General features: G+C 40.4%; 1 protein-coding gene and 1 long non-coding RNA gene across 4 annotated transcripts in view; one reads left to right on the top strand and one right to left on the bottom strand.

The window, feature by feature from the left end:
- Cep350 (centrosomal protein 350) overlaps window positions 1-19,402 on the top strand; it is a 157,697-nt gene extending 138,295 nt beyond the window's left edge. For all 3 annotated transcript variants that reach the window (XM_031385383.1, XM_031385392.1, XM_031385375.1), the window contains 6 exons: window positions 2,560-2,642; window positions 4,136-6,096; window positions 6,877-7,281; window positions 7,400-7,546; window positions 9,739-9,861; window positions 19,200-19,402. In XM_031385383.1, the coding sequence (XP_031241243.1) occupies window positions 2,560-2,642; window positions 4,136-6,096; window positions 6,877-7,281; window positions 7,400-7,546; window positions 9,739-9,861; window positions 19,200-19,364 (2,884 nt within the window). In that variant the 3' untranslated portion in view covers window positions 19,365-19,402. The remainder of the gene's footprint in view (window positions 1-2,559; window positions 2,643-4,135; window positions 6,097-6,876; window positions 7,282-7,399; window positions 7,547-9,738; window positions 9,862-19,199) is intronic.
- On the bottom strand, window positions 59-2,646 carry LOC116101677. Its single transcript, XR_004122895.1, has 2 exons — window positions 2,457-2,646; window positions 59-209 (listed from the first exon to the last, which is right to left on the bottom strand). It is a non-coding gene; the product is annotated as an uncharacterized LOC116101677 (long non-coding RNA).
- Window positions 19,403-19,909: the final 507 nt, after the last annotated feature.

Below are 19,909 nucleotides of genomic sequence, written 5' to 3'. Positions count from 1 at the left end.
GAAAGATTTTTAGTAGAAGTGATCTTTTAACTAGCAGTAAAATCTCAAAAAATGTTTGACAAGTAAAAATACTGTTTGTTTAATAAACAAAGTGTTACACAGTAACTGAGGAAGCAGAGATGCAGTGTGTATTGTGAACCTGCACCAGGTGGTGCAGTGAGAGTTCGTCTCTTGGTACTACAGCAGGAGCAGAGAGCCGAGTGGAGATCCTTGGAAAACAAGGCAGTGTTTTAGAAAGCAGAAATACCTGTAATCTTTAACTCCATAACCCTGTGTCTAAAAAATTAGCTTGATAAAATATGTCATATCAAAAATCTCTATTTGTACTAAGTATATTTATTATAGCAAACTTTGTGTTTATAACATTCATTTATATTTATAAAACATTGGAAATGATCTTTAATTCTAAAAATGAGTGAAATATCTCAAGAAATTATGATTCTATTCAGGTAATAGAATATTATATATCCAGTAAAAAAATACACAAAGGACTAGATAGCAATAGTAGAATATGTATTATACTAGATTAAAAAATCAGGTTATAACAGTTAAATGGTTTGAACCAGTGGGTAAGAGGCTTCTGAGAAACAAGCATATGTTTCTTAGAAGAGTGAATAACAAAGAGAAAAAAACAGGTGGACACATCCTAAAAGGTACTAAAATGTGGTAGGGTACTACTGGAGCTCGGAGAGACTGGAGAAATGAGAAGCCACACTAGGAAGGCCTTGTGTTCACTTAGCTTTAGTGGTTCACTGGAACTCGGAGAGACTGGAGAAATGAGAAGCCACATTAGGAAGGCCTTGTGTTCACTTAGCTTTAGTGGCTCACGCTTTACTGTGAGGTGTGTGCCTTTCAAGTTGTTTTTAAAGGATTTTGAAGGCCAGGACAGCTTCGTGGTGGAACACTTGCATACCATCCATAAGACTGGATTTTTATCCCCATTGATATAAGAAAACAGGAACAAGCTAAAATGCTTTGCTGAGTGTGGTGTTTGCTGCCTGAAATGCCAGCATTCAAGAGGTCTAAACCAATCTATGCTACATAGTGAGCTCCAGGTCAGCCTGACATACATAGTGCAGCTCTTATATATTATCCAGCCCCTAACCTAAGGTGCTGGAGAGAGGGCTCAGCATTCTAGAGGACCTTGTTCAAATCTCCACATGGCAGCTCACAGCAGCCTGTAAACCTAAGATCAGGGAGTCTGATGACCACTTCTGGCATCTGTAGCCACTGCAGCAGCCGTACATTGCAAGCAAAACGCCCACACACATTTCTTTAAGGAAGGAAGGAAATAAATAAATAAATAAGGGCTAGGGAGATTTTTCAGTAATTCAGAACACATACTGCTCCTGTAGAGGACTTAAGTTCAATTCCCAGCACCCACACTTGGGTGGCTCACAACTGTCTATAACTCCACTAAGTGAAGGCAGGATTAGAAGTTCAAGGTCACCCCTCTACATTAGCAAGCTCAGGGTCAGCTTGGGATACACATAAGTAAATTAAGTACTCATTGATTGGCCTTCTTAATCAGGGTATTAGATATTTTTTTAAAGCAGCAGTTAGGTAGGGCTGTTGCTCACCAGTAGAATATCAGCACATTTAGCTTATGTGCAGTCTCCAACATCAGAAAACATCTGTATTCACAAAGATCTTTCTACCTTCTATATTATGGAAAGATTAGAAGAAATAGGCTTAGTTGCCAAAAGAGAAGAAGTCCAAGCCAAGCCTCAAAGAAGGAGCAGTAATGAAAATAGAAACTAGACTTTAGAAATGTCTAAGAAGTGGTATTGTCTAACTCGTTAATGAGATGGGAAACAGGAAATGGAGGGCTCCTGTATTTCTTAGTCAATGGAGCTAGGCTTTCATTACCCTAAAAGCAAAGAGGTTTTTTGTTTTAAGTATTAATTTTGAGATGTTATGATTCATACAAATAGAGTTGTGTGGGTGTCAAGGAGTGAGATTCTGAAAATATTAGATACATATAGGTATAGAGAGTAGATAAAGCTGGAAAAGCATGCATTTAGAGAAAAAAGGGATGCAAATAGTAAATAAAACTAAATAACATTTAAGTTATTATAAGCAAAAGGCAGAAACCAAACAGCATGGCTAGCAGCTGTAGGAAAGGAAGGTGGGGAACAAGGAGGTGCTGGGAGTGTGGCTTAGTGGTGAGCAAGTCGCCGGAGAAGGAGAAGGAGGGGAGGGAGGGAGAGAGAGAATGTGTGTGTGTACTTTTTGTTTTAATTTTAATGGTTGAGGCATACATATAAAACAAGGGAAGAAATATAAAAGATGTGCTTTTTGTCTTCAGAGAGCAGCAGGAAAGGAAGTTGAATGGTTAGAAATCTAGATGAATTTGTAGCTAAAAAGACAAGGGAAGCTATCTGAAGCCTGATGGTCTCATTGAGTTCATCCTCAGAGAATGACAAGAGTCAGAAACAGGCTGCTGTGTAAAGTACCTGCTGTAGGGAAGAGGAGAGGCTTGTCTAAGGAGGCCTGCTTACTGTTGTCAGTCGTACAGTATCTGCGTTATATTTCACCTTATTACTTTTTCCACTTCAGATCTGAAACAGCAAAAACTTGGAAATCTGTAACAGAGTCAGAGCGTTCCAGAGGGTCCTTGGCATCCATCGCTGAACATGTTGGTATGTTCCTGAAAGAACAAAGTTGTGTAGACATAGTTTAAGGCCTACAGAATTCTACCTCTGCACAAATGAATTTCTGGGGTCGCAGAAATTGCTGAGCACATAAGAGCATGGAATGTTTTTCCAAGTTAGGTTCCTCGCACTTACCTCAGACTGGCTGCAACTGCTGGTTCACTCTAGCTCCAGAGGGCCAGCTCTCCTGGACTCTACAGCACCCCATGTGTATACACACACACACAGAGCTTTTTAATTTAGAAGAGTGTGTTTCCTCAACTATGTTGAATGTTTAGTCACACACACTTCACCTTTCTCTGTTCTGTTTCTCTGACAGGATCTGGATTGTTGCTTACTTTGAAGAGAAACTCTTGGGCTCAAGTCACCCCTTTACCTTAGAATCCCAAGTGCAGCGTCTATAGGGGACTTAAGTTCCAATACTCAGTTCTTTTTAAGCCAGTTTTTATTGTCCCACATTTCTGATAAAAAGGGAGGCATGAAAATCAAGTAGCTGCATACTATTAACATTTCTAAGTTCCTCCGATTATCTGTTATAAAAGTGATAAATAATTGTATGTAGCTTTTTTCAATTTAACTCAAAGATTCCTAGAAAATGATTACTGAAAACAAAATGTAATCATATTAAGAAACTAAACTGAGGCAAATAAAAGCTTTGCCTTTCCTTGACATTAATTTCCTTGACATTAATGGTAAAGTGGAGATTTGAATGCAAAACCTAATTCATGAGTTGTTAGCTCATTATATTATGCTTTCTTCTTAGTTTGCTAACTTTAGTCGTTAAAGTCATAAATTTTCAGAAATAATCTCATATTTTCATTCTCTCTTTCTCTCTCTCTCTTTTACACACACACACACACACACACACACACACACACACACACACACACATTAGAGAATTTAGGATCTCCAGAAAAACTCATTACATTTAAAAAAATTTGTATTGTATATGTATGGGTGTTTTACCTACATGTATGCCTGTGCACCAAATGTGTGTCTCATGCCTGAGGAAAGGGCATCAGATCCCCTGGAATTTAAGTTACAGATGGTTGTGAGTTGCCATGTAGGCACTGGGAAATGAACCTGGATCCTCTACTAGAATAGCAAATTCTAACCATTAAGCCATCTCTCTAGCCACCAAAAATTTATTTTTAAGAAGAATAATAGAAGTCTACTGTGTTCTTCTGCTTGAAGACATAACATCTTTATATAGCCTGCTTTCCCATGGCCATATTCCCAGTGAGCATGTTAAATAATAGTGTCATAAACTGAGTTTATAAGTTACTTTATAAATTATTCCAAACTTAAACATTTTTAACATTCTGTTTATTTTTAATAGTTTTTTAAAAGATAGTAAAAAATAACCTCATATGATAATCAGAGCAATTGACCAGCGCTTTCTTAAGTGTGAGTTGGCTTTTATTTAAATTTTGGGTCTCAGAACTGAAAGATTGTGATTAAATAATTTTTTTTTCTTTAAGATTCTTCATTATCCTGTTCTGAGAGAGCCATATCAGAAAGGTCATTATCTGCATATGCAAAGAGAGGAATTGAGGTGGACAGCTGGATAGAACATTTGCAGGCCTCATCTCCAGTTCTGTCATCTAGAAAAATACAGACAGAGTCTAGAGACTCTCTCGAAAGTGCACCCTCATCGTCTCCTGTGAAGGAATTAAATGCACCTGATTGGATTTATGACGTGTCAGAGGCTAAGGCTGAAGATTCTAGTCAGAAATCAGAAATCCAAGAAGTAGAATCCATGAAACTGGAGAGGAGTGAGGTTGAAGATGCCTGTTGTAAGCAGTCAGGGGCATCTGAAGTCCTACTGAAGCTAGACCTGACCTCTGAAACCCTGTCAAATAAAGAGCTTGCCTCACACTCTGCAAGTGTGCAGCAGGACTCAGTTAAACCAGTCACAGAAACGGTCCATGGAAAAGAGGAAGTACTAAAAGAGAATCAGTCCAATCAAAGTACAGATGATGGCAGTCATTCAGCAGGAGGCATCCCTGAGCAAGAATGCAGAGAAAACAGGGACTCCCCAGTGTCAGGAGGCCTTTCTGTTCCTAAAGAATCCTCCTACTCTGAAGATTTTGAAGTGTCTTCTTTCAAGAAAGAGATTTCAGCTGACGAGATTAGTAAAGATGACTCTGAGGTATCATCACCGTCACTCAGGAAAGACTCTCAGTCTCTCAGAGATAAGTCACAGCTCACAAGGAGCTCTAGAAGCAGAACCACTGGGTCTGGAAGTGATGAGGAGATCAGCGAGTGCCTGGGTGAGAAAAGCCTCTCTGTCCACAGTGGTGTCCACTCTGAAAGGCTGCTGGAGCTCAGGTCCCCAACCGAGCTAATGAAGAGTAAGGAGCGCAGCGACGTGGGGCACGAGCAGGGGGGGACTGAGCCCCTTCCCCTGGCTGCAGTTTCTGCCATGGAGGAGCTACTAGATTTCCACATTGGGGATAGGGTGTTGATTGGCAATGTTCAGCCGGGTACTCTTCGGTTCAAAGGTGAGACTGACTTTGCTAAAGGATTTTGGGCTGGAGTAGAACTGGATAAGCCTGAAGGCAACAACAATGGAACATATGATGGGATTGTATATTTTGTGTGCAAAGACAAGCATGGTATTTTTGCGCCTCCTCAAAAAATATCTCACCTTCTAGAGAACTTGGATGACTATGTTGACATAAATGAAGAAGAATCCCACTCAGATGAACAGTACCAGCCCTATAATCAAGAGCAGAAAGATATAAAATGTCTAAAAGACAGAGAAGACAATATAGCTGAGTATTTTTGTGAGAACTCACTACCTAGTGTGCATGATACAGATGCCTCAGTGGATAAAAATAGAGGCCTTAACACACAAACAGACTCTGCTGAGGTCCTGGAAGTCCATGGTCACCAACAGTCTTCAGGAGATCCTCTGATTTCTTGTAAGGAGAACAAAGCCCTTGCTTCTGATGCCACAGAGAATGTTCCTGCTGCCGCACGTGCCACTGCTTCAGACAACACATTTTCTGAAGAAACAAAGCAACAGCAGCTTGCAGAGAAGGAAGAGAACTTTTATTCTCAAGTTTCAGAAAAACCTTCTACCCCCCTTCTGGATCTTTTAACAAGAGAAAAAAACCAATTAGAAGCCCAGCTGAAGTCATCAATAAGTGAAGAACAAAAGTGTAAGCAGCAGCTGGAGACAGTGAGCTTGCTAACAGACAGTCTGCTACAAGTCTTTGTGAAAGACACAGTTAGCCAACTACAGCAGGTCCAAAAGGCTAGAAATGAGAAAATCCACCTTAGCAATCAGGAGTTTCTTGAGCAAAAGAAAGTACCACCCCAAGGCCCACCCCAGAACACTGAGGAGCTGTCACCCAGTGTCCCAAGTCGCTTTTTAAGGTCTGAGTTGGAAGATGAAAAGGAAGAGATTTCTTCTCCAGATATGTGTCCCAGACCTGTGAGTATTTATCTAGAGAAGGGTCTAATTCCTTTTGGGGTAGACATCTCCCCAGCCTGCTGCTTATTAGATACTGTTTTTAGAGTACTTGTAACTGTTTTTCTGTCTGAAGTATAATTGCCCTCTGTTATGTCATGAGTAGTCACCATAGGGTTGTCATGAACACTGTCAGGTTGTGGGAACTGAAACTTCTTTTAAACTACTCTATTGATGGCCCTGTATACAGTCCACAAAGTATATCTCCTCCCACATTCTTTGGAACTTCCCAGTGGTTCTCAACCCAGGTCTCTTTTCACCTATCTAGTCAGTTATGGTACTCTACAGAGATTAGCAGTTGTGGTGGTGATTCTGATAAAACTGAAATCTACCCTCTATGACATAGATTCAGACTGTCCGCTTGCTTAGGTTGCCCATGGATAACTAAGGAAAGTAATGATTTTGATTAACTTGAGCCAAATAATCACCAAAGGTAAGAATTTTCTTATCCCATGTCAGAATCCTAGTGGTAGTTCTTCAGAAATAGAATGATTAATGATATGTAAAAGGAAAAAAAAAACCTAATGAATATGTATTTTATTATAAAATTTAATGACTAGGTTTTTATAAGCAGAAGGGTGGAAAGATAGGTTTTTCTTATTCATCAGTGACCATGATATTGTAATTTCACATTTCTTAAAGAGATATTAAAACATACAAGTAATAGGTGTGCTTTATCTTTCAAAAGCTGTTAGTAAGGTAAAGTCACTAAATAGTCCTTTATTTGAATGTTTATTTCTATAGGAGAGCCCAGTGTTTGGTGCCAGTGGGCAGGAAGAGCTAGCTAAGAGACTTGCTGAACTTGAGATCAGCCGAGAGTTCCTGAGCACATTAGATGATCAAGACTGGTTTGATGAAGATTTTGGTTTGAGTTCTTCTCACAAGATCCAAAAAAATAAAGCAGAAGAAACAATCGTACCTCTAATGGCAGAACCTAAGCGAGCACCCCAGAAGCCATGTGAGACATTACTGGCAGTTCCCCACACGGTAGAAGAAGTAGAAAGCCTTGTACATACCGCAGCGGAGGAGCTTTGGAAGTGGAAAGAGTTGGGTCAAGACCTGCATGGCCTCAGTGTTCCTGCCAAGTTCCTTGGCGCTGCCTGTAAAGGTCTCGACATAGGAAGCACAAGTACCAGAGTCTACAAACAGGTAACAAAAAGACCCTGTTCTTCAGTCCTTACCATTGTCTGAAATTTGGGTTCCCAGCCACTTTCTTACTGTTGTTTTGTTTCTTTTTTCCCCTTTCTTTTCTTTTCTCTCTGTTAAGGCTGTTTTTGATTTAACAAAAGAGATTTTTGAGGAAATATTTGCTGAGGATCCCAACTTGAATCAGCCTGTCTGGATGAAGCCATGTAGAATCAATTCTAGTTATTTCCGACGTGTGAAAAATCCAAATAACCTTGATGAGATCAAGGTAAGCTACAAACTCTCAGTTACCAGTCTCCTATTGATTTATACAGATCCATGAGTGACAGCATGGGGCGCTTCTCTGTATATACCATGAGTACGATGACTCCGTGTCATATATTCTATATGTCAACAGTAATAGAGGGTTACTGTGAACCAGGGTACTGACTCCTGGCCTTTCGGCACTGGACAGTCAGCTCTTACATGCACACTGGTGTAGTCTATCCCAATTCATGTATTTTCTTCTGTCAGCAAGTTTTGTTGTTGTTTTTGTTGTTATGTATTGTTTGAGATAGGGCCTATGCTGACCTTGAACTCACAGTCCTTTGTCTTTGAGACTCCTAAGTGCTAAGATAACATCCTGGAGCTAACGGGCCTGGCTACAGAAGTTTCCTTTTCAGATTTATTGTATGTGCATAAAAATCATGTGGTGTGCTTAAGATGGAGCTTCTGAGGAAGGAGCCTGAAATTCTGCTCTCAAGTGTGCAGTTGTTAACACTATCGATTCCAGGGCTGTTCTTCAGCAGTGAGGTTTAGGAGTTGAGGTTTTCAGACTTAATCTTAAAAAGCCTTCTAAAAAAGATTTTATGCTTGCAGACACTAATTTATTTGTAAGCTATGTTATATGTGGTCAGAGGCTGGCAAACTATGGGCCATGGGCCGTATCTAGCCATAGGCTCTCCCAATCAAGGGTTGCTGGACCACAGCCAGACTTGCCGTGCTTACTGCTCTCCTGCTCCAGCGGTGCAGTTTGATGATGACAGGTAGATGACGAAGACCATGCGGCCCTCAGATCCTCAGCTACTTACATCTGCTCCTTCACAGAAACATGTTCAAAATATACTGCACATTCTACACCTTCCCCTCAGCTAGGTTAATAAAGCTCTTGAGTACATCATGTGCCTGTCTATAGACAGAGTAGTAGAATTTCGGGCTCACAACAGCAGTTTGAGAATCTTGTCCAGTGATTCTGATTTATAGATATATCTTTCTCCTCCACTGAGATCATTGTTTATTAAAATACCCTTAAAAGTAATAAAAACATATTGTTAATAACATAATAAGCTAAAATAAGATAAAACACCTAATATGAAAGGCCATCATCAAACTGCATATCATATGTAGAAACATAACTAGATACTGTATATCATATGTGTATACATGAAGCATGGAGTAAATACTGCATACTCACTTTAGCACTAAGTTTTTAATATTTTTAACTCTAAATGGATTTTTAAGGATGGGTGATTAGATATTGTTAATAGTTAAATTCCCATGCTACAGATGCACATAGTGGCACATGCCTATAATCTCAGCATATCCAGGCTGAGGCAGGAGGATTACAATGAGTTTAAGGCCAGCCTAGGCCACAAAGCAATAATACTCTGTCTCGACAACCAAAACAAAGCAGCAGGCCTTTGCCAGTCTTTGTAGGCCTGCCTTTGTTTCTGCAGCGCTGTCAGGGTTTTTATGTAATGTTTGAGTTGGAGGTGTGTGCTCCTCACTGCTCGTGTGGTGGCATTTCCAGATTGGAGATACATGTTATGTTTTCATTACCAGTTAGCAGTGACGTGCTGGAGAGACAGCTGAGCAGTTAAGCATGTGTTCTACTCTTATAAAGGACCCAAGTTCAGTTCCCAGCACCCACCCATGTTGACTGGCTCACAACAGACTGTAACTCCAGCCCCAAGGAATCCAGCACGCTCCTCTGGCCTCCATGTGCACGCATAAACACATAAAGTGTTTATTCCTAAAAGAGCAGTGGTTGTGGTTCTTTTAAAACTCAAATCTTTTTTTTTTTTTTTTTTTTTTTTTTTTTTTTTTGGTTTTTCGAGACAGGGTTTCTCTGGCTGTTCTAGAACTCACACTGTAGACCAGGCTGGCCTTGAACTCAGAAATCTGCCTGCCTCTGCCTCCCAAGTGCTGGAATTAAAGGCGTGCGCCACCACTGCCCGGCTGAAGTGATTTTTCTTAAAAGATATACCATTGGTTTTACTTTTATATGTTCTATAAAAATAAAATTGTTAAGTAAATACAATCTGAGTGTTTGAGATGCCTTTCCCTCCGTGTTGTGAGAGGAATTAAATGGAAGAAAACTGTGTTCTTCTACCAGAAATACTCTGAGCATAAAGCTGACTCTGGAGTTGTAAACATGTGATCCTAAGGACGTGTGCTTGTTTACCCCTCTCGTTTCAACAGCACTTCATAACAACTGAAGTACTCAAACTGTTTAGTCTTAAGAAGGAGCCAAACCACAAAACAGATTGGCAGAAAATGATGAAGTTTGGACGGAAGAAGAGAGACCGAGTAGATCACATCCTGGTCAGTGTTCGCATTACCCTAACTCAGAGTGTAGAGAGATTCCAGCTGGAAGAGTGCACGTAATTAATTAACCCTGAATGCATGAGATTGCACCTCCACACCTTCATCTGCTGCATTCTTCTCTGCAGTTTGAGGAATGGCTTTCTTTTGTTCTATTGAACAAGAATTTTAACTTAGCCAACAGACATTTGTGGAAAAGTTGACGAATCAAACCTTGAGCGAACCTCAGATGAAGGTGTGAAGTAACAGGGGAGTGGTGTGGGTCCTGGAGCCAGGCTGTCTGCTCTTACCCTGCCAAGTGTATAGAACCTGTTAGGTCTCTTTTCTCTGTTTGCAAAATGAAGGTGATAACTACCCATCTGATCAAATTAAGAGAATTAAATATGTATTTATTTTTCAGGCATGTGTGTTGCTTAACAGGAATATACTTTCAAAATTTATCCTTAGGACAGTATTCACACAAACCTAGAAGGTATATAGGTCAGCCATTTGACATGGCCACTTGATGCTTTTAGGAGACAGGGCAAATATCAGATGGATGCAGCTGCTGCGGGACTAATATGGCATACTATTTTCCAGTAAACTTTTATTTATAAGTAGGAGTACACTCTAATAATAAAAAGTATAGGCTAAGATATACATAAACCAGTAATAGTTACTTATTATCATTATTAAGTACAGTGCATAATTGTAGGTGCTATGCTTTTGTATTTTTGTTTTGTTTTTGAGACAGGGTCTCATTGTGTAGCACAGGTTGGCCTCTGAATTCAGTCATCCTGCTCCAGCCTTCTAAGAGCTGGAATTACAGGCATGGCTGTGTTACTACTATACAACGCCTGACCCTCCCCATGTGTTGCCTATCCTGAATGACTTTATTTTTGAAGCAAGGACTTCAAGGGGAGGAAACTGCAAGGTTACATTTAAATTTATAGTTATAAATTAAGAAATCATGGATGAATGCTTGAAATAAAAGTGGAAGAGGAGACAGCTAACGGGATAATAGTGGAAGACAGCTACTTGAGAATGTTTAGCAAAATGTATTAGATAAGTATTTGAAGTCTGTGTAAACAAACAGGCGTAGGTAGGATACAAGCTGAGCACATAAATGCTTACTGTGCAAGACTTCTTGCTAGTGAGGCTTTGGCATCAAAAGTTAGGAAGGCATCATTTTAATAGTGGAAGGGGAGGGCAGCAGTTTGGAACTATCTTCAGGCCCAAACCAATAATCAGTAGTAGTAAATAAATTATCTAAGATGTGAATAATAAACAGACTGATCTGAAGCTCTTTATGAAACATAACAAAATGAAGGTACTATATTCTGACACCAGAGGCTTATATATAGTACCACACAGGGCCATTTAAACAGAGGTATTTCTCAACATGATACCTGAAAATCCTCAAATATTAAACAAATAAGATGCTTCATTTGAAATTTAAGATTATGTCTATGTTATAAGAATTGAAGAGATTTTCAGACATAGTGGTACATAAAAAGTATAGGCCTATAGTCCCAGCACTCCAGAGGCTAAAAGATGAAGGTTGAGAGTTCAGGACCAGCCTGGGCTATAATCAGACCTTCTCTCAAAACAGAGTTTTCAACTTAACTCTTTACATTTTATTTTAGAGACAGGCTGGCCTTAAATTCACAGAGATCCACTTGCCTCTGCCTCTGCTTCCTGCATACTAGGATTAAAGATGTGTACCACATAGTTGTCAAAAAAAAAGAATTTAACATAAATAAGAAATAAATAAAATAAGAAAAATATATTATATGAATGTCCTTTGCTAGTCATATTTTTCCATTCTTATAGCTTTTTACATGGCTTTTTTTAATTCTTAGTATATGATGAAATACCAATATTAATTTCTTGAACTAACGAATAACAGAAATACAACTAAACTTGTCTCTTACTATTGGACAATCTAGGATTTATAGAAACTCATGGTTTTACATTTTATAGGAAGGTGTAAACAGCAAATCATTTAGTACAGAAGGCTCAAAAATAAGAATTTTTTATTATACTCATGGCTTATTTTAGAAAATTTAGAAAGTTCTGATTAATCAAAAAATATTACCATCGAAATAACTCAGTGTTTCAGTGTGTGCAGATTTTATGTTTTTTCTAGAGAGAATTTCCTAAATGGAGACTATAGCTCCTTTTTGGAATGATTGTTTTATGTAATAAAATGTAGCTATTTGTCTTTGTTGCAGATGTCCTCATTTCATATGCCCACATACAGATTTGTAGTAGTCTGGCCTTTTCTCTCCGTTTTGTTCACTGGCTCAGGCTCCCTCTGATTCCTTCTCTCTCAGTGTGCTTCTGTGGATGAGGCCTGCGGGTGCTGAGCTGAGCTCAAGTGTCCTTTTCTTTGGCTTCCTTTTCTCTGGTCATTTTCCCTCACCCATTTCAAGAAGCCATCTCAGCTCTTAGAGTGCGCAACATGCTTAGTGTGCACATTAATTCTCTTGGCAGGAATCTTGACCCTAACTTGCTTGTTTACAACAACATTGCCAATAGCATGCTGGGCAGCGCCATAGGCTCTTCTAGTTCTACCACAGTAACCTTCCTGAGACACTCACTTGAACAGTGCCCATTCTCTTGATATCTTTGTCACCATTCTTGTCAACCTGTGTGATGTGTCCAGAGGAACAGCTAAAGGCGGGGCCTCTCCTGCTCCCTTTGTGCTTGTCACTTTGTGGAGTACTGGAAAATGGCTGCCTCGGCCAAGGCTAGTTTCTGTTACTTTTGACTGACCACTCTATTTTTGTATAGAAGCAATCATTCTTGTGGATATATTGTAATTTATTTAGCCAGTACTCTGCTGTAATGAACATCTTGTATTTCTTGCACATTTTTTCCTGGTGATTTCCTTAGGACTAGTTAGCAGAAGTGAAGTGCCATTGAGCATGTGCAGAGTTTACAGTGTTGTGGCTGCAGCTATAAATGTGACAGTCACATGGGAGAGCCTTGCTTGTTACCAATTTTTGAATATTCACTAAGAATTTATTTAGCTGTAATTTCATTCCTTTTTAAAGCCCATTCTTGTCTAAATCTTTTTTCTATCTTGTCTCTTTTTTCTAAATCTTACATGTTTACTTATAAAAATGTTTCAAAGGTATGGAACGAGTAGACAGTAACATAAGACCATTGTCTCTGTGTCTCTCCTGCAGTCTGAGTTGGCTGCCCCAATCCTCAAGTACAAACTTTAGGATTCTGTTAACTCTGGTTTTCAGATTCTCAGTCTTTACCTAAACTGTCTGTTTCAACCCTTGCCTTTTGTTGTTGCTGCGCAGGCCTTGGGCACTCAGAGTTACCGCCCAGCCCTCAGCAGCTCTTTCTTACTTGTGAAAGAAAGCTAAAAGCAGAATTCTGACAGTTGGCCTGAGCCTTAGGAAGAGCCTATGTCGTTGTAATCTGACCTCTCTTGTTCCTGAGGCACCCACAACACTCCTCCAGGAAAGTGCATGTGGCTGTGCTGTGTGAGTTCTGAGGTAGATGTGGATTCTTGGCTTACCCTGCCTTCTAGTCCTCATGCTACATGTGCAGGCATGTCTGCCCAGATCTGGAAGTGTCCTGCTGCCTCTCTCCAGTTCCCCATGGCCTTCCTTGGGGAACTTCACCTGCTGTCCCCACCACTCGCTCTTCTTTCCTCTGGAAGCACTTGCCACTGTTAAGGCCCCACTCCTTTTATTTTGGGGGGTTGGACTTGAGATTATTGCTCCTTTTAAAAGATTTTTATCCACATTATAAATGTGTTTTAGGTTTAATCCAATGTTTCTACATAGCTGTATTAGAATTTTATCTTAGGCTTGCTAGAACTTTGTGTCTGTTGGGACTAGCTCTTACTGTGTGACCCTGACTGGCAATAATCTCACCTCAGTCTTCCCACCTTCGCCTCCTGAGTCCTGAGATTATAAAGTATGAACCACTATGCCTAGTCTTTCTGGTTTTTGAATTTGAGGTTTTTTAGAATCTGTGGTTCTAATTTTTGTGTGTGTGTTAGGGAGTTTGTCTCTCTCGACAGTTTTCCCAGGTTAAGCTTGTTCTCACAATGTACCCAAGGCTGGCCTTCTAGTGCTGAGATTCCAGGCATGCAGCCTCATTGCGGTTTGCATGCGAATGGCCCCTGTAGGCTCATATATATTTGTATGCTCGGTCTCCGGGTGGTAGACTGGGAGGGTTTGGGATGGGTGACACTGTTGGAGAAACTATGTCACCGGGGGGTGGGCTTTTTTTTTATGGTAAGACATTTAAATTTTACTTTGATATTTGAAACATAAAGTACATTCTATTTTTTTACTCTAGTCATCCTACTGTACAGTTCATCTCAAACCTTACTTCTCTGGTTGGACATGACCAACATTGTTTCATTCTTTCTGTATCTGTGATGCAGAAATAAGATCACATATAAGTAAGACTATAGTTTTAATCTGTTAGGCCTATTTCACTAGTCTAATTTCTCTAGATTCACTTTTTATACAAATACTAGGATTTCCTTTTTAAGATTGTGTATTCTCATGTATGCATGTGTCAGTTTGTCTGTTCATCCATGTCTTCCATTATTGCTGCCGACCTTACCTTTTCAAAGTGTCTCATTGAATTGAACCTAGAGCTCACTCGCTGATTGACTGCACTGGCTGTCCAGCAAACCCCTGAGACTCACTTGTCTTTCCCTCTGCTTACACTGAGTTACAGCTGTGCAGCTGTGCCTGCTTTTACTAGTGATCCGAATTCAGATCCTCATACTTGCACATTGAGCCATCTCCCTAGCACCGCTCCCCCTTTCTTTTTTAAAAGCTTGATGACAGTTTACTAGAATTTGAACTCCATCCCCCATCACCACCAGCCCCAGCCCAGACAATCTGTAATTCTCAGTTGCCAGTGTGGAGAAGAGAAGGGGGAAAACCGTGCTGTTTTGAGATAAGCCTGCATGGAGGTCAGCTCTTGGACTAGAAAGGCAGGCAGATGCAGCCAAACCTCATGGCAGCTGAGGGGGCCTGGGCTAGTGGATAGGAACTCTAGGAACGAAGAGAACACCTTCTACCTTCCTAGTGGATGCTCCTTAGCCAGGTCCTTGACCTGTCCAGCTGAATGAGGAGAGCTGAGGTATGTCTCCACCTAGAGGTAGATTTCAATTTTTGTAGTAACATTCCCCAACTCTGAAACGGTACCCTAAGATCATTTAGGAGTGAGCTGACAGTGGGGGATATATAGATGATGCTCATTGCTGCCATGAAAACTTAGAGATCCAACCCCAAAGCTGTTCACCTCAAGGTTTATGGACTAGAGCTTTAGTTCCTAACTTATGTGTAGCTCACAATCAGGAGTGTTCATTTGGGAGGAGAAGAGAAACCAGCAACCCTGTTAAGGCCATTTCTAGAACGGCTGCTTTCTGAGTCCATGCCCTGAGTTGCTGTCCCCTCCAAAGTAATCATAACTGCCATTTCAGAAGTGATAGACAAATCTGGCTTCTTCTGGGTCGGAGTATCAACTATGGTAGCTGAGGCACACATCCGATAGGCCTGTCTAGGGGACCCCAAAAGTATATCAATAGTTCTATTAGTATTACAGCCAGGCATAGATAGAAGAAATGTGAAGGCGGGGTAAAGGCAAGAGTTACCAGCAATACGAAGCCCTAAGAAGGGAACCAGGAGAGGCCAGGACAGGAGTTATAATTTAAATGTTCAAATGAAAGCCATTTGAATCTTCTGGTGGGCTACCCTCCTTAGCCTCCCTTCCCCTTTGGCCTCTAAGGCTGCACTCAAAGAGATAAGCTCAGGATTTGCTTTCGGGCACTTTGATAGTTGTTGGAGTGACTAGAATCACAGTATGGAGACCCTATTGGGTCATCCCACCCTCAATCTTGTGAATTTGGCCACCATCCCAGGTTATCACATTTGTTGGTTCCTTCTTTATAAATATCTACTATGTTTCCTAGGTTTATATTATCTGCAATTGATATGCCTACCTCCATCTAAGTCATTGTTTGAAAACCAAGAACTGAGCTTTATGTGCCTATAATCCCAGCACTCAGAAAGCTGAGGCAGGAGGATTTCCATGAGTTTGAATCCTACCAGGACTACAAAGTGAGACCCATCTCAAAAAACCAAAACCATGAATTTGTAAAACCAACATTCTGCAGCCACTAAAAAGAGCTATATTCCAGACACTGATCAAGCACCTTCTCTTTACACTATGCTAAGCTCTGGAGAATTACAAACAAAAAGTTGTTGGAGCTCACAGCCTAGCACAGAGTACAGTTTATGGTGGAAGGGGATGGGAGCAGAATGAAAGCACAAAGGCTTGAACAGGGCAGAGGTAGGAAGACCTTCCAGGAGAGCGTGCTTGAGTCAGACAGCATGTAACCTGTTTGCCAGCTTGTTCACAAGGATGTCATGAAGACCCTGGCCACATTCTCTTCACATTTCGCTGCCATAGTCTTAAACCTTTTCCCTTTCATACTCTCCCCACTTTGTCTGAGAAATCTTCATGTGGTCTCAGGTATATAGGTATATGAACCAAACATTTACTGACAATAAATCAATGATTTTTAAAGCATGTCCTTGGTATATAGCTATAAATTTAACATTGATTAAAACACATTTGCAGGTTGGGCAATGGTGGCGCATGCCTTTAATCCTAGCACTTGGGAGGCAGAGGCAGGTTGATTTCTGAGTTTGAGGCCAGCCTGGTCTACAGAGTGAGTTCCAGGACAGCCAGGGCTATACAGAGAAACCCTGTCTCGAAAACAAACAAACAAACAAACAAAAAACAAAAACCACATTTGCATGCCAGTGAAATAGATGTGCTTGTTTATTGACATAAAGAGTCACATCTTGGCTGATATCTTATACTTCGGGACATAGAGCATCTTCGGCATTTTTCAAAGTTGATTGATACTTTGATTCCATAGCTCTCAATGCTGAGTACTACTTTGCATAAACCCATAGTGCAAAGTGGCAGAACCATTTCAGAAATTGTTGGAAATTCTGTTCTAATTTAAAGCCAAAATTCATTTAATGATTTTTTTATATGAAACTCAAGTCAACAAGTAAACAGCACTTTTTAAAATCAAACATAATGTAGTCCATAGAGTTACTAACTAGTTTGATACTGACATGCTGAGGAGTTAACAGTAGAAAACACTAAAGTTCTGTTTCCCATTATCCTGTTCTCTATAAGATCAGAAAACACTAATTCATAACATACAATAGTCTCAATTTAAATTGAGGTGTTTGGGGCACCTTTTGATAGTATAGCAGGCATAATGTCACACAGAGCAAAGTGCATATGTTGTATGTTCTGAACTGAGACCATACAGTCATGTAACACATGTAATACCAGAAACATCTCTGAGCCACTACATGTTTGATATTTGATCATTGCATATTCAGAAGTCTTACAGTGTGTGTGTGCACACACGCGTGCACATCTAGTCTGTGGTTACCTGGTTACCCAGTGTGTGCATGGGGGATTACTGTTAGACTGACTTTTATTTCTAAGCTAATGGATTTTTTTATGTACTTTACACAAAGACGCACATATCTGGAGGTGTGTGTATAGTAGACTCTGAAGACTAGAAGGAAATAAAGGCAGAACTACAGCTGTCATTGTAGTAGTGTGGTGGGCTTTGATCTGAGAGTCAGACAAAAAGGAAGTGTGTTGGCTCCAAGGCAGAAGTGATTCTTGACCTGTGGTGTTGGGGATTGAACCTGGGGCTTCGTGGCATGCTAAGCATGTGTTGTACTACTGGGCTCCACTCAGCCCCACACAGTCTGCTGCCCTCTGGGGAAAAAAGCAATAGTTACTGTTGGCAAGGTCTTATGGAACAGTGCTTCTGCAGTTATTAAAACCTTGAAGTTTATTTGAGGGAGAATCCACATTACATTTGGAGAGATGACAAATATTATCATGAGCTATTTCTACTGTAAGCATAAAAAGTATTCCATGACAGAATTCTCTAAAATGTTGGTTTTGACAAATATTTAACAAATTTCATATTAAAGACTGAGACCTTCTTTACAAAAAGGGAAAATATATAACTTAAACTGAGACTGTGAGGTCTCTTATGCAGACCTACTTGTTAGATTTCTCTAAGTATGGCTGTTCCCCAGTACACACATTAGGTTGGCCTTCATTAGTTCCTTGGTAGGTAGATCCATTTCATATATATTAAATGTGATTCTGTGGCCTAGTAAACACAGGAGTCTGGGTTAAACTAGTTTGAGGATGGACTCTCTTGAGTATGCCGTTCATTGTATTCACTGAGGTGTTCTCTTAAGTTTCCTTGGTTATAGAACCCTCTTCAATAGAGCCATCCATTCTGCAGCTACAGATTGGTGAATGGATATGTGTAAGACCTGTGAGCCTTCCTCCAAAGAGAAAGAATAATGCCGTGACCTTTTGATGTGTCGGGCCCAACACAGAGAGATGTGTGCACATGGAACACGTGTTGCTCTCCCTTCTCCCCCCTCCAGGTGCTGTGGCCCCTGCAAGTCATGTTGCTGCTTCATAATGGAGGTAGAGGACTGACTAGCTCCCCACTTCAGCTACCCCGACTCTCCCAAATGGCACCAAAGTCAGGACAGACCAGGAGCTATCCCTTGGCTCTTCTGTCAGTAGACTTGTAGTTAGCCACCCTGTAACTGCAGCTAGTTTTGATGAGTTTGGAACTCAGGGCTCCTTCCACCTCATCCCCATCCCAGTTACTTCCTACTGCAGTTGTAAAAAGGTCAATGTTTGTGGTCTTGGAGTATGGGTATTTAAAACTGTAGCAAGGAAAGTTAAAGCAAGCAAGCAATAAACGTGGATGCATTGTTTCTAACTTGATTAGTTTTCATTTACCTAGGAATTCCAAGAGTTAAAAAATGCAAAAAAAAGAATGTAATTGTAACAATAATTTAAAAATAAACTTGAGCAGTGTTGCATTTGTAAAAACATTGTTTTGAGAGGCAGCCTCTGTAGTCTTTGCTGACCTTGAACTTGCAGCTCTCCTGCTTCAGCCTCCCAAGTGCTAGAGTCACAGGTGGCATGCACCACTATGGCTGGCTGTCATTTAGTTCTAATACTCTAGGGTTCTCTTTCCTGTAAGCTTCTGTATGCACTCACGTTAACACAGACATTGGATTATACGCAATCTATCTTTAGTATCTACAAAATGCTGGAATACCATCATGTTGAAATGGAGCTATTTTTAGTTTATATGCCAATTTTAAAGGTGTATTGACATTATTTCTTTGGGACATATTATGGACAGAACTATATATAACATGGGAGGTGTGAGTTCCTAGCTCTTATGTGACAGATTTGCTAACATCTTGCCTTCTAATGTCCAGGTCCAGGAGCTCCACGAGGAGGAGGCACAGTGGGTTAACTATGATGAGGATGAGTTGTGTGTGAAGATGCAGCTGGCTGATGGCATCTTTGAGACATTGATCAAAGATACTATTGATGTTCTCAATCAGATCAGTGAAAAGCAGGGGAGAATGCTACTTGTGTGACATCTTGCAAATAAATCGAACACTGAGTGCTAACATGAGTCCTGGGCCTTTCTGCCTCCTGATATACACCCCATCTCCACCATAGCAAGAATGCTTCTGGACCTTGAGCCTGTTCTATGGACTGCTGGTTTGGAGTTCATGGGACAATGTGGTGTATCTGTACTGCAGCCTTTGCCTTTACAGACTGCCCACTGGATCACATGGTTCTTTCCTGTGGGCAGGGCTATTCTCTGATGTTGAGACTTGGTGTCACCTCATTAGCACCCACACCTACTAGGTCTCAGATGAGGGCTGAGAACACCAGACTGACCTCTGAGCTTAGACAAGGCTTGAGTGTCCTCATGAGACTTGAGTCTCATCAGGAAAGAGAGGTATATAAGTTCATCTTTTAACTTTCAAAATATAGTCCTGGTCTATACAATGAAACTCATAAATGGACATTCTAGTCTCTGAACAGTATTAAATCCAAAACCACTTCTAAAATAGGCAAACTCAAGATTGTCTGCCTATTTCACATTCTGGAGTTTATTTCTTCTTGAAGACCA

This window comes from Mastomys coucha, unplaced genomic scaffold (genome assembly GCF_008632895.1).
Source record: "Mastomys coucha isolate ucsf_1 unplaced genomic scaffold, UCSF_Mcou_1 pScaffold1, whole genome shotgun sequence".
In the NCBI taxonomy this organism is placed as follows: Eukaryota; Metazoa; Chordata; class Mammalia; order Rodentia; family Muridae; genus Mastomys; species Mastomys coucha.
The sequence above is the reverse complement of the archived record's forward strand: the minus strand, read 5'-3'. Positions and strand labels throughout refer to the sequence as shown.